Source organism: Citrus sinensis, chromosome 8 (assembly GCF_022201045.2).
Source record: "Citrus sinensis cultivar Valencia sweet orange chromosome 8, DVS_A1.0, whole genome shotgun sequence".
In the NCBI taxonomy this organism is placed as follows: Eukaryota; Viridiplantae; Streptophyta; class Magnoliopsida; order Sapindales; family Rutaceae; genus Citrus; species Citrus sinensis.
This window is the reverse complement of record NC_068563.1, coordinates 6,058,402-6,071,104: the sequence shown is the minus strand read 5'-3', so window position 1 is coordinate 6,071,104 and position 12,703 is coordinate 6,058,402. Positions and strand designations below refer to the sequence as shown.

Below are 12,703 nucleotides of genomic sequence, written 5' to 3'. Positions count from 1 at the left end.
AGTTTCAAAATCTCATTCTTCAATGTATTTCTACTCATTGGCTTAACCACGGGGTTGGCATGTGCCATCATTTCTGTAAAGCCTTTATATTGCACAAATTTAAGTGGAAGCTCATGCATCACCACCATCCTTGCAATCAAACTCCGCAAAATATTTGGATCGAAACTGTCAAAGCCAATGTCACAACTCTCATCCTCTCTTTTGAGCACTTTGAGACTTCCTTGAAGTGCTTCTTGTATTTTTCATTGATTCTTCAAAAAACAAGATTTCACGTGTCTGTTCAAGCTCGTGGTCCCCGATGTGTATTTGGCTTCTAAAATTGCATTACAGTGCATGCACTTTGCCTTTTTTTCCTCCATTAATAGTTACTTTTGTAAAGTAATCCCAAGTTGTAGAGACTTTCATTCCCTTTTTATCTTTAACAGTTGACAATGAAATCTCCTCAACCTCATTATCATAGCTATCTTCAACATTCCGAGATAAATTTGGAGTATTTGAAGAATTAATTTCTATATTGTCTGACTGTGACTGTGACATCGCACTGCTCTTTATTCTAAAAAAATAATGAATAATTATAAATAATCATGCAAATTACATAGTTATAATATTATATAACAAAATTAACTTACAAGCAACCTAAATGTTATGCAACAAATTAAGTTAAAGCAATCTAAAAATTATCATTAAGCATATCTAAAATCTAAATTCAACTATTAGAAGCAACAATTCAAATTCATATCCATTTGGACGAGTGTGTTAACGTTGGAACTATTGGCACCTCTTTAAGAATCTATTAAAGTCCTTGATATATATTTATATTTTTTATCCATAACTGAAATTAGTTAAAAAAACAATTCAAATTCATATCCATCGAAATAAACCAGTAAGCCAGTAACGTCCCCAGTTTCAGCCAAACAGTTACTAGGCAGGTACCAATTCCAAGCAAAGTCAGAAATGACAGATCAATAAAACAACAAACACAAATTGCAAAATGTGATGAAGTTAAGAAGCAATCGTGCCAAAGAAGCATTGTCTTTAAAGAACAATTTCTGCCCTTTTTAGTGCATAACGAGAATTGAAAGCAATTTAAACTTCCAGGATTATTCATGCTTCTAAACACTTCCAGCATCCAAGAAAATAATTAATATATATATAACACCTAACAATAATAATGCCAAATACTCAATTTCATCATTTTTTTTGAAATAATAGCAAAAAAAAAATACCTCATGGGTCATGGCTGTGATGGCGAGGCTGCAGTTGATATGGTGACAAAACAATTGAGTGAGACCAGCTATGGTGGCTGACGCCGTAATATTTACCTGGACCGCATACGCCAGGTCCGGTCCGGACGAACTTTTCTGCCATCTCTACTAGTGCTTACGGTTACTTGGTGATGAAGTGAAGGAAACAAATATCTTGAAGAAACTGATGAGGTGTGATCCTACAAAATCAAAAAGACCTTGAAATCAAAATTAGTATTCAGTTGAGCCCCAGGCCCAAAGGCCCCTCTTCTAACATGATTGTACCCATTTTCAAAACAAGCCCACGTCCTTCTAAAATGGGTCCATTTAGAATCTGATAAAGACACAAGCTTTGTAACCAAATTTGCAAGCGAGTGTCGAGTGTTGCCCCAAAAGTTCCACAACTACTGCGTATTTGATGTTTGTTTTACAGTCCCCACTGGTTTTTCTTTCAAAGATAATGTTTGTTCTCACTATAATTTTGATTATTGATGATACTTTAAAAAAATTACCATGCATACAAACTAGAGTAGCAATGAAATACATTTTATACATGCTATTCATTACTCAAACTAAATATTTTAATATTATGTCAAATTTAAAAAAAAAAGGAAAAAAAAAATGAGAGTGGATATTTCAAACTAGTAAAGAAGATTGGATGGACCAAAAACTGATGCGAAGCAAAAATTATTTAAAAAGTTCAAATGGGCCTGCCATATTTTGAGAAAAGTTGGGTGAAAAAAAAAAACCCGAAAAGCCCAAAAAGCTGACATGACATAAATGTGATAATGATAAGATTCGCCCATCCAAGTGTTTCTTCTTCCACGTTCGTTACACCCGCCATGAGCAACGTGGGCGGCACACATTTCAAGCACGCAGAAAGTCTTGCGAACGATCATTTATGGGTCTTGCTAATGTTACATTGAACCGTAACACAGCAAATTTTTAGAGTTGTTTTTAAGATTTTCTATTAAACATAGAGTTGGGTAAATCGGATTCAGATTCGCATTTACATTTCTCTATTCGGATTCACATCTGAATTTATAAAAAAATATGTAGATTTAAATACGAGTAATATCCGCAACGAATGCAGTAAGATATTTTAAATATTTGGATCCGCAAAATCAAAATTCAATAATTATATATATAATTTACGTAATAACATTAAATAAAATTCAATCACAATTCAGCAATTAACAATTTAACATGAATAACATACAACAACATCATAAATCCCTAAATAAATTTAATTTTTAATTTAACTTTTAATGTGTGTTTTTAATTTAATCAGATCAGGTTATCTGATCTGGATCTAGATATAAGTGGATCTAACCTTTCCACCTCCGAATCCGTATTTTTAATAAGTGGATATGAACTTTTCTAGATTTGGATATTCCAAATCCTTACGAATGCGGGCTAGATTCAGATTCTATTATCATATCTAATTAAACATACAAATTTAATGACATATATATTTTCCATTCATTTAAATTTGGGACCGATATAAGGTCTAGCTACTGTATACTTTACGCACGGCACTTCCCATTTTGTCCATATGTAAGGAATTCGAATGTTGGATATGAAAAAAAAAAAGTTTACTTTGACTATAAAAACATGTTTAGATTATGTAGAGTTGTATACATAAGAGTAAAAATTGTTCTCTTAGTTAATAATTTTACATTTTACTGGTGTTTTATGAGATATCATCTTAAGAGCTTTTTTTTTCCCTTTGAATGACCAAATTCCAATTGATAAATATATATTCACTTGAGATTGAATCTCTTATAAGTAACAATATTATGATCAAAGTTGGCATTATTTTTTGTTGTTACTCGAAATCTTAAAAGTCACTGATTGAAATCCCATTGTAATTATGCATTTTTATGGTTCTGGTTGATTTAATTACAGGATAATTAGGAACGAAGAGCTTTTCCGACTTTTCCGCCCCCACTTCTTCGATCTCAAGATTGTCGGTTTCAAGGGTAAAAAACTAAGGTTGCTTAAATGTTTATTGATCACGTGAACATTTAAGGTGCGGTCTCCATTTCATATTCACACCTTGGAAAAGGTTCGACTATGCATTAGTAAGGAATCTTTAAAATATATATATCTGCAAATGTAATATTCTGAAAAAAGAAAAGAAAAAAAATACACTAGTCGATAAGTTAATCATATTAAATCTTATATTTTGATTTTAAATTTTGTCTATTGAATTTGGATAAAATCATCAGTGGATGACATTTAAAATTTATATAGAACTTTGACTTTAAAGCCGGAAACACGGATATAATAATGTCTGGAGAAGATAGAATTATTCTTTTTTTATTTATTTTTTATTATCTCAATAAAGTATGTTTCGTTGGACACACGCTCCATGAAAAGTGTGAGGAAGTACGTGATTTTGAAAAAGGCACTTTCATGAGTCACCAATTGAAGGAGATGACGATAATGTGGGCGATACAAATCAATCAAAGCTTCTTTAACCTTTCTTCTACTTTTCTCTCTTTTGAGAGTCCATTTGGTTACTACTTGCTCTGATCAGATGCTTGAAGTTTTGTATTTTGAATTTCGCAACTTTTACTCTCACCCGTTCATTAGAAAAACATAAATATACACACATATATGATAAGAGCTGTTCTCTAGTCCGGACACTCTTTTTTTTTTTTTTTCTGAGAAATTATCATTTGTATATCTTAAGTTTACGTTTTTATAAAAAATACTATAATACTTTAAATGTGTATCAATCGTACATCCTAAATTGACAAAAATTATATGCTGACCACTAAATCATTAGCTACCGTTTGAAAGTTAATAAAACTATAATAGATTGACGATTTAACCCTTAAAAATTATCACTTGTATACTCTTAAAATCTCTTATTATCACTTATATACCCTTAAATTATCACTTGAATAATGTGAAAAGACTATATTACCCTTTTGACGTCATCATATTTAAACGGTAACTAACGGTTTGGTGGACGGCAGATACATTTTGTCAATTTAGGGTGGACGACTGATATACCCTGAAAGTGTTGTAGTAAATTTGATAGCAGAGTAAAATAAAGATATACAATTGATAATTTTTCTTTTTTTAATACATGTTTTTAAATAATGAGAATTGAGAGAGTTAATTTTTAATTCTCTTAAACCGCATTATTTTATGATGTGTCTATATTAAAAAATATAAAGACACTCATACCTAAAAATGATTATATATAATAATATTAATATGATAGTGTTATGCTGAGAAGACACATAAATATTTGAAGATAATTATCCATGTCAATTGACGTTGAGATTTCATAATGTGATATTATATATATATATATATATATATATATATAACAAAGACTCATGTATACTGTATTTTTAGGAAAATTCTTTTAATAATCGATTTGAGATTAAAAAAAGGTTACTTAAATAATTTAATTGTATGAATCAATTTATTTGGCAATAGTTTTTTTATAATACCATTGTAATTGCTATTTATTCTTAACATATAACATTTTAATCCATCGATATTTATATTACTTGTCATCGGATATAAACATTTTATATTATTTTGCTACCTTAGTTGGAGATGAAATTGATTTAATTTATTATAATTTTGTGCTGAAGCATATTTTGTTGGATACAATCTATAAGGAAGAGTGATGGAACGGAAGGGATTTTTTTTTGTTTTCTTTTTCTTTTTCTTTTTCGTGATGAAAGCGACTGAAAAAAGGAACAAATAAAAACAACCGTATGAATCGAATATTGGGCGATACAAATTTTCACGCCAACAACCATAACTTTTTGGCATTTCCGATAGAATTATCCAAAAAGCAAATTAATAGCAAATCCTCATTATGTGTCATCATTTAATGCAATATAACATATCCATTAGCAGTTAATTTATCCTATTATGTAAATCTTGTCACAACAAGATCGTCCAAAATTTATTTCCATCGGACACGTCCAATTAAAAAAATAAGTTGGGATTATATATTATGATCATAAAATGTTTGTCCTCAAATCAATCATGAATAATTTGAAGTTTAAAATGGGACCGTGGGTACAGAAACAAATCCAACAACACAAAATGTCGGATTTGACCCTCTTAATTGTCAAAAAACGAAGCGCTTTGTCATTTGCCGCTTTTCCATCTAAATCTTTGACTACTATAATTATGGGAAATTTTTGGTTCCACCACCAAGTTTCTTGACATTTGACACCGCGCCCGCAAAGTTTTTTTCGCGTACGAAGAGTGTAACTGTCCATTTAATTAATCGATTCAAATAGACTGAAAATAAATTTTATTCTTTTGTTATTTATCTTTAGTTTTTCCTCCCTTTCTCTTAGATGACGTGTTAGAGACATTGGATTGTCTTTCGACGATGACTCAAAATAGAATTGAACTCAATTCCATCTATTACAATCGAAAATGTTATTTGCATTGAATTAAATCTTGACACTTTAAAACGTACTGTTTTATTTAAGTAAAACTATATAAAAAAATGTTATTTGTATTTTTTATCATTATTTTTACAGCTACAACCCTCTCCAATCACAAAGCATCCCCACAGCTAAATTGTGTAGCCCAAAAGGAAGATAAAGGGGGTCTGTGGTTGGGAAGACAAAAAAAAAAAAAAAGGTAAAATGCAAAAGTTGAACTTAAAATTAAAAAAAATAAAATTAATTAAAACGGTGTTAATGTTCGGTGTTTGACTCGAAGTAAATTGTATTACTCATCTACAATTTATTATTTTTTAACAGTTCGTTGCTAATTCTTTGATTGTTGCTTACTATAAAGTGTGAATTTCATGCTGTTCGATTGGGTTTAGATTTTATTTTTTAAATTAGTGTTAAAAAAACAGTATTTTTAATGAAAATTTAGCAATCATCTATAATTTTTTTTCTTTTTTAACAGTTCATTGCTAATTCTTTGATTGTTGCTTACTGTAAAGTGTGGATTGCATGTTGTTCAACTGGGTTTAGATTTTATTTTTTAAATTAGTGTTAAAAAAAACTGTATTTTTAATGAAAATTTGTTTAGTTGTAAGGGTATTTGCAATCAATGCAATTCAAAAAAGGGACATATCCGTCATTTGAACAAATTTAAAAGCAAAGTCGTTTCACTTAACGGCGGACTCGGACGGAATGGTTATGAGGTGGTAAGCGGAAAATCATTTGGGTCGCGATGTCAAATATCAAAACATTTTGGGGGTGGGATTAAAATTACCCGTCTTAATAATTGTTTACAACTTTTCCAGTACTCCCAGTCCAAGTCAACTCGCAATTACTTCTTACTTTCTTAGTCTTATTCACATGTTTTGATATTTCTTCTCCACTCTATGTGCTAATTCTTTAGTTTTCTCCTCAAGCAATGACATCTGGTTCAAGTTCGGGCTCAGCCAAAAAGAGTCTTATTGGCATTCAAAAATAAATAAAATAAAAATTGACCTTTACGTTGTCGTATATTATTCGTATTTCCCTCCGAATATTCCTCGTAATTTTATGTTCAAACGGTAAGTTTCTATATATATCTGTATATCGACCGTAACAAGACGACAATGTGTTAGAGTTGTTTACAGAGAATACTCAAATGGGTTTGCTTGGTTTCTCTTCTCCTCTTGTTGTTGCCGTTTTCTGTTTGGTTTTGAATGCAGCTTCGCTTGTTAATGGAGGCAAAACTAGCAGCTTTGTCAGGAAAGTTGAAAAGACCATTGACATGCCCCTTGATGCTGATGTCTTTCAAGTCCCTCCTGGCTATAATGCTCCTCAGCAGGTTCCTTTTCTTTGATCCTTTTCACTTTTATTGTCTCTCATCTTCGTAAGTTTGTTTGTTTTCCTAAGTTAAATAAAGGGTAGGGTTTTTTTTTTTTTATAAAGATAATTTTAATATTTTTTTAGGTTCATATAACTCAAGGGGATCTTGTGGGGAAGGCAGTGATAGTGTCATGGGTTACAGTGGATGAGCCAGGCACTAATACAGTGGTTTATTGGAGTGAAAATAGCGAGCAGAAGGAACAGGCTGAGGGCAAAGTTTATACTTATAAATACTACAATTATACTTCTGGTTACATTCATCACTGCACTATCAGACATTTAGAGGTGAATATTTTGTATTGTAAATTTATTTGTAATTGAAGAACTTTCATTTTGAATATTATGTTGATTTTATTCTTTGTGTGAATTCTTGGCAGTTCAATACTAAATATTACTATGTGGTTGGCATTGGACACACCGAAAGACAATTCTGGTTTGTGACTCCTCCTGAAGTTGGCCCTGATGTCCCATATTCATTTGGTCTCATTGGTAATTCGAATTTGGAATTGTTACTTCGTTTTGGTTTTTAGTAGTGATTTTGACAAAATTTTATAGGAACTCTACAAAATCTTTGTCCTTTGGTGCTTGTTATATCTATATGTATGTGTGTATGTCTAAGTTACTGTTGGGGCTTGGCTTGCAGGGGATCTTGGTCAGAGTTATGATTCAAATGTGACACTTACTCATTACGAGAGGAATCCACGAAAGGGGCAGACTCTGTTGTTTGTTGGGGACTTATCTTATGCTGACAACTATCCTTGTCACGATAATAATAGGTGGGATACATGGGGAAGGTTCGTTGAAAGAAGTGCTGCTTATCAACCTTGGATATGGACAGCCGGAAATCACGAAATTGACTTTTACCCAGAAATCGTAAGCGTATCTTAAGATATCCTTGGAAAGTATACATTTATCAATTTTCCATTTCCTAACATGAATCAGCAGTTCTATGATATCTGTTTAGCAGAAGAATTGCTATGTAGTATACCTCTCAGACAATTTATTTTCAATCCTGCAGTGTTGTCTTCAATCTGAAAAACTATTGCAGCTAGATTCCTAATCTGTTAAATCTTCCATTGGTAGCTAATTGTTACTGCTTCACTGCCTAGTTATGAGAATGGCTCGCATCTTGGGCTTCCCTAGGGGCTAAGGGTTCTCTATGTCTCATGAGCTAGGCATGCCAATTATTCTTGAGATTGGGGCTGGAAAATGAAATAAAATTAGAACTTGGAAAAAGTATGCTATAACTGTTACTGCTTTTGCCATTGTTGGATTTGTAACCGTCAGTAAATGGTAAGACAGAAGAGTTGTATCTTTGTTGCAGGGTGAAACCGTACCTTTCAAGCCTTATTCCCACCGTTATCATGTTCCTTACAGAGCATCGGGAAGTACTGCTCCCTTTTGGTATTCGATAAAGAGAGCTTCAGTTTACATCATAGTCTTGTCTTCATACTCAGCATATGGTAAGGATGTGTTATTACCTACAGTTATTAACAAGAATTTCAAACTTCACAATTGTGCACGATGCACGTCTGCAACAAAAATTTATGTTTAACTAGCAGTTCTGACTTCTGAGCGCATTTGTGGTGATCCAAAAACTGCTAAACAAAGACTACCTTCTAGCTGCTTTGTGATTTTTGTGCTCCTTGCTTTGGGTCAATGTACCTGATTCACTCTAAGGGAGAACACATTGTGTTTTTCCAACAGAAAATTTTGATAAAGGAACGTTGTGTTCACATTTCGTGGGGACATATCTCTTTGTAGTTTTCTGGATCTCCATGTAGTGTTGTTTTGGTATTTAGTAATTTCAATGATAACTCAAATTCTGGCAACGGCCTCGCATACTTCTTCGAAGTTTCTGCTACCGACTAACTTTCTCTGTTTCTCTAGGAAAATACACTCCTCAGTATAAATGGCTGGAAGAGGAGCTACCAAAAGTCAACCGAAGTGAGACACCATGGTTGATTGTTCTCATGCATGCCCCTTGGTATAATAGCTACAACTATCATTACATGGAAGGAGAAACCATGAGAGTAATGTACGAACCATGGCTTGTGAAGTACAAAGTTGATGTGGTCTTTGCAGGCCATGTCCATGCCTATGAACGATCTGTAAGTATTCCTTCAACGATATTACATTCTAAACTGATTTTTAGTTTCTTCAAGTCTCCTTGTATAGTTATGATAGCTTTAGCACTCTTAGAATGTGCTTCAGAAGCGTGCCATTTTCTGTCTTCTTTTGTTTTTCAAAATGATATTCATCTCTGCTTATGGAAATATGAAAGTATTTCTCCTTTCTGCTCTTACTCAAGACAACTTGTATATTGAAATTGCAGGAACGTGTTTCCAACATTGCCTACAATGTCGTGAATGGTCTTTGCAGTCCCGTTAAGGATCTATCTGCACCCGTGTACATAATCATTGGTGATGGAGGCAATCTTGAGGGCTTAGCAACCAAGTAAGATCATTGTACATATAATCAATCTTCTTTCACATAAAGCGGACTTTATTTTTTGGGGTTGTAGTCAGATACTAATATTTCTTGTCGATACAGCATGACGGAGCCACAGCCAGCATACTCAGCTTATCGTGAGGCCAGTTTTGGCCATGCCATTTTTGAGATCAAGAACCGAACTCACGCTTACTACGGTTGGAACCGCAATCAAGATGGGTATGCCGTGGAAGCTGATTCCATGTGGTTTTTGAACAGATTTTGGAGTCCAATTGATGATTCTACAACAGCAGATTCATGAGATATATACACAACTTGATCCTGGAATAAATACAAAATCCCGAGTCATTGATAATTTCAATCTTTAATGTAATGCTATTTGTATACGTTGTTCTTGCCTATCGATAAAGCAAAACTATATGATTCATACAGGTCAAATGTTTGGCTTTCAGCCAGTTGTTATTTAGTCATTTTTAGACAATAAATTTACTCACCAAATTTCTTTTAAACATTCGTGTGAGTTATAACATAAGATGAAAAAACTTTAATCTACTGATAATATGACCTTATAATTAAAGTTACAGTAAAGGTCAACTATCCCATAATTAAAGGATAATATGATCTTATAATTAAAGTTACAGTAAAGGTCAACAATTATATAGTTGAAGGATTATTATTTTCTTCTGATATGATCATATATTAAATAAATAATTGAAGTGTTGATTAATAATTATTAATTAAAAAAAGTTAAATTTTACCTAAAATTTTATTAAAAGATACGTGATAGTAAATTTTTAAAAACTCAATAAAATTTATATCAATTCTTTTAAGAAACTCAAATCAAGAAACGATAGTATTTCCTCACCGAGAATCCTATTCCTTAATCATCAATCAGGTCAAAGATTTGAACTCGAGAAATCATATCCATGAGGAAGTTTTGAATTTAAGAGAAGAAAAATCCAGTCTCGAATTCAATTTCTCAAAGTAAAATCTAATAAAACCCCTTAATTTATTTTTTTTGAAGTGATCCAAAGTTTGCAAAATTATATAAAAGTACATTGAAAATGAAAATATTATTATTCTATTTGGAGTCAACTTAGGAATGCAACGTCGTCATTTTTTACGAAAGAAAATGTAAAAAGCTCGTCTCGTAGTTACTGAGTTGGCATTTTCATTTCGAAGTGCCCAAGCACAGAGCACAATTGCACAAACTGGCTGCGACTATTTTGATTCATTCATTGATCCATCGTTTTGATTCAACACAATTTTAAGAAAACAAACACATTCACTTAAGCTTCCACTGATCAAATCAACCAGAACCCCTGATTCTGATCAACACGCTTGCCAGATCTTTCTCCGTACGAACGGCGGCTGATGAGGTAACACAACGTGTCCGGTAGAATGGCGGAGCAGCTAAGTAGCTCAACATCAACATCACCGATGGAAGCTAATAACGACAACATTAGCGATATTAATAATTGTTCAATATGCTATTTTGAGGGCACATTTTGAGTGAGTTCCACTAAGCGAATGTGGGAAATCTTGAGGTTTGGATTCTACTCCGTGAATATTTCGAAAGTTTATATTTATTTAATTAAAATGGTACTTAGGTGAATGAGAAATTATCTCTTAAAGTGCACTTTTGGAGTTAAAAATTTGAAAAGAAATGAGGTTTATCCCACAAGGAAAAAATAAGCTAAGGGATTTGTGTTTATATATAGACACTTACCCATGCATGAACAAGAATTATAAAGATAAATGCTCTCTCCACACGCGCGTGCGCAGGGGGTGCAAATCTAAGACTGATTTGGTTGAACGCGTGTACGTACGCGAATGTCAGCCCAAATGTGTATAACAATTAAATGGCATATATTGAATTCGAAAATTCAATACTATGCTACTATTATATCCTCACATATATATAAAAAGGCATTTTCATCTTCTCTTTCTTACACACAAGAATAGCCAGCACATAGGGCACTTCAAAATTTCTTTCCTCCTTCTGACGTTCTGTTTTTTTATTGAGTTTGAACGTTGTTGTGGTTTGCCGGAATTATTTGTCAGTGTTTGACGGATAATTCGTACCCGTTGTATACTAGTAAATCTAAAGTACTGCAGTAAGTGGTAAATCTATTTTAAGGACACTGTGTTACAAGCCTCGAGTTTATTTCTTTTGTTTCGTTAATTTCTTTTCCCTGTTTCGTCATTTCCAGTTGTTCTTACTTCTTTTTTTTCCAGTTGTTTTCCTATTGTTCTTAATTGTTAACTCACTGTTATTTATTTAACAACAACAACAATAATAATAATAATAATAAAGACAATAAAAATAATGAAGAAAAAGAGAATGTAATAGATCCAGAACTGTTCAGTTCCATGCTTCAGCAGGCGACATCTGATTCCGATTCCGATTACATCGGCGTTCGACGCCTCCTTCTCTTTCGCAAAGCCGAGTCTGGCGTCCGTCGCCGACTGGTAACTTCTTTTTTTTTCTCCTTTTTGTCGCGTGGGATGTTTAAATTCAGCGTAATATAAATTATCGCGTTATCATTAAGTTTTAAATAATTATGAGTGTTTAAGTTCAACGTGTATCCTTTTCCGGTTGGTGAATCTACAATCAACTTTGATCTGTATATTAATTTTATTTGATGATTAAGCAATTGCTTCCCACATTGTTATGTATTGAAGGATTGGAGATGCAATAGGAAGGGGTATGTGGCCTATCGTAATTACATCCACATGCCAAGAAATTGGGAATCTATTTTAAGGACACTGTGTTACAAGCCTCGAGTTTATTTCTTTTGTTTCGTTAATTTCTTTTCCCTGTTTCGTCATTTCCAGTTGTTTTTACTTTTTTTTTTCAAGTTGTTGTTTTCCTATTGTTCTTAATTGTTAACTCACTGTTATTTATTTAACAACAACAACAATAATAATAATAATAAAGACAATAAAAATAATGAAGAAAAAGAGAATGTAATAGATCCAGAACTGTTCAGTTCCATGCTTCAGCAGGCGACATCTGATTCCGATTCCGATTACATCGGCGTTTGACGCCTCCTTCTCTTTCGCAAAGCCGAGTCTGGCGCCCGTCGCCGACTGGTAACTTCTTTTTTTTTCTCCTTTTTGTCGCGTGGGATGTTTAAATTCAGCGTAATATAAATTAGCGCGTTATCATTAAGTTTTAAATAATTATGAGTGTTT

The 12,703-nt window shown here is 32.8% G+C and overlaps 1 protein-coding gene across 2 annotated transcripts; it reads left to right on the top strand.

The window, feature by feature from the left end:
- Window positions 1-6,542: 6,542 nt before the first annotated feature.
- On the top strand, window positions 6,543-10,014 carry LOC102620752 (purple acid phosphatase 2-like). 2 transcript variants are annotated; one of them, XM_006487276.4, is made up of 9 exons: window positions 6,544-6,753; window positions 6,895-7,013; window positions 7,139-7,339; window positions 7,432-7,543; window positions 7,698-7,927; window positions 8,379-8,517; window positions 8,945-9,165; window positions 9,390-9,511; window positions 9,608-10,014. In XM_006487276.4, exons 2-9 carry the CDS (start codon window positions 6,957-6,959, stop codon window positions 9,804-9,806), a joined length of 1,281 nt encoding a protein of 426 aa, XP_006487339.2. In that variant the 5' UTR covers window positions 6,544-6,753; window positions 6,895-6,956; the 3' UTR covers window positions 9,807-10,014. The 2 variants fall into 2 exon arrangements, with proteins under 2 accessions (XP_006487338.2, XP_006487339.2); XM_006487275.4 differs by having other exon boundaries at window positions 6,543-7,013.
- Window positions 10,015-12,703: the final 2,689 nt, after the last annotated feature.

Coding starts and splice junctions, on each gene's coding strand:
- LOC102620752 (XM_006487275.4), top strand. CDS start 6,831: ATGGGTTTGCTTGGTTTCTCTTCTCCTCTTGTTGTTGCCGTTTTCTGT. Junction 7,340..7,431: donor GCACTATCAGACATTTAGAG/GTGAATATTTTG, acceptor AATTCTTGGCAG/TTCAATACTAAATATTACTA. Junction 9,166..9,389: donor TCCATGCCTATGAACGATCT/GTAAGTATTCCT, acceptor TTGAAATTGCAG/GAACGTGTTTCCAACATTGC.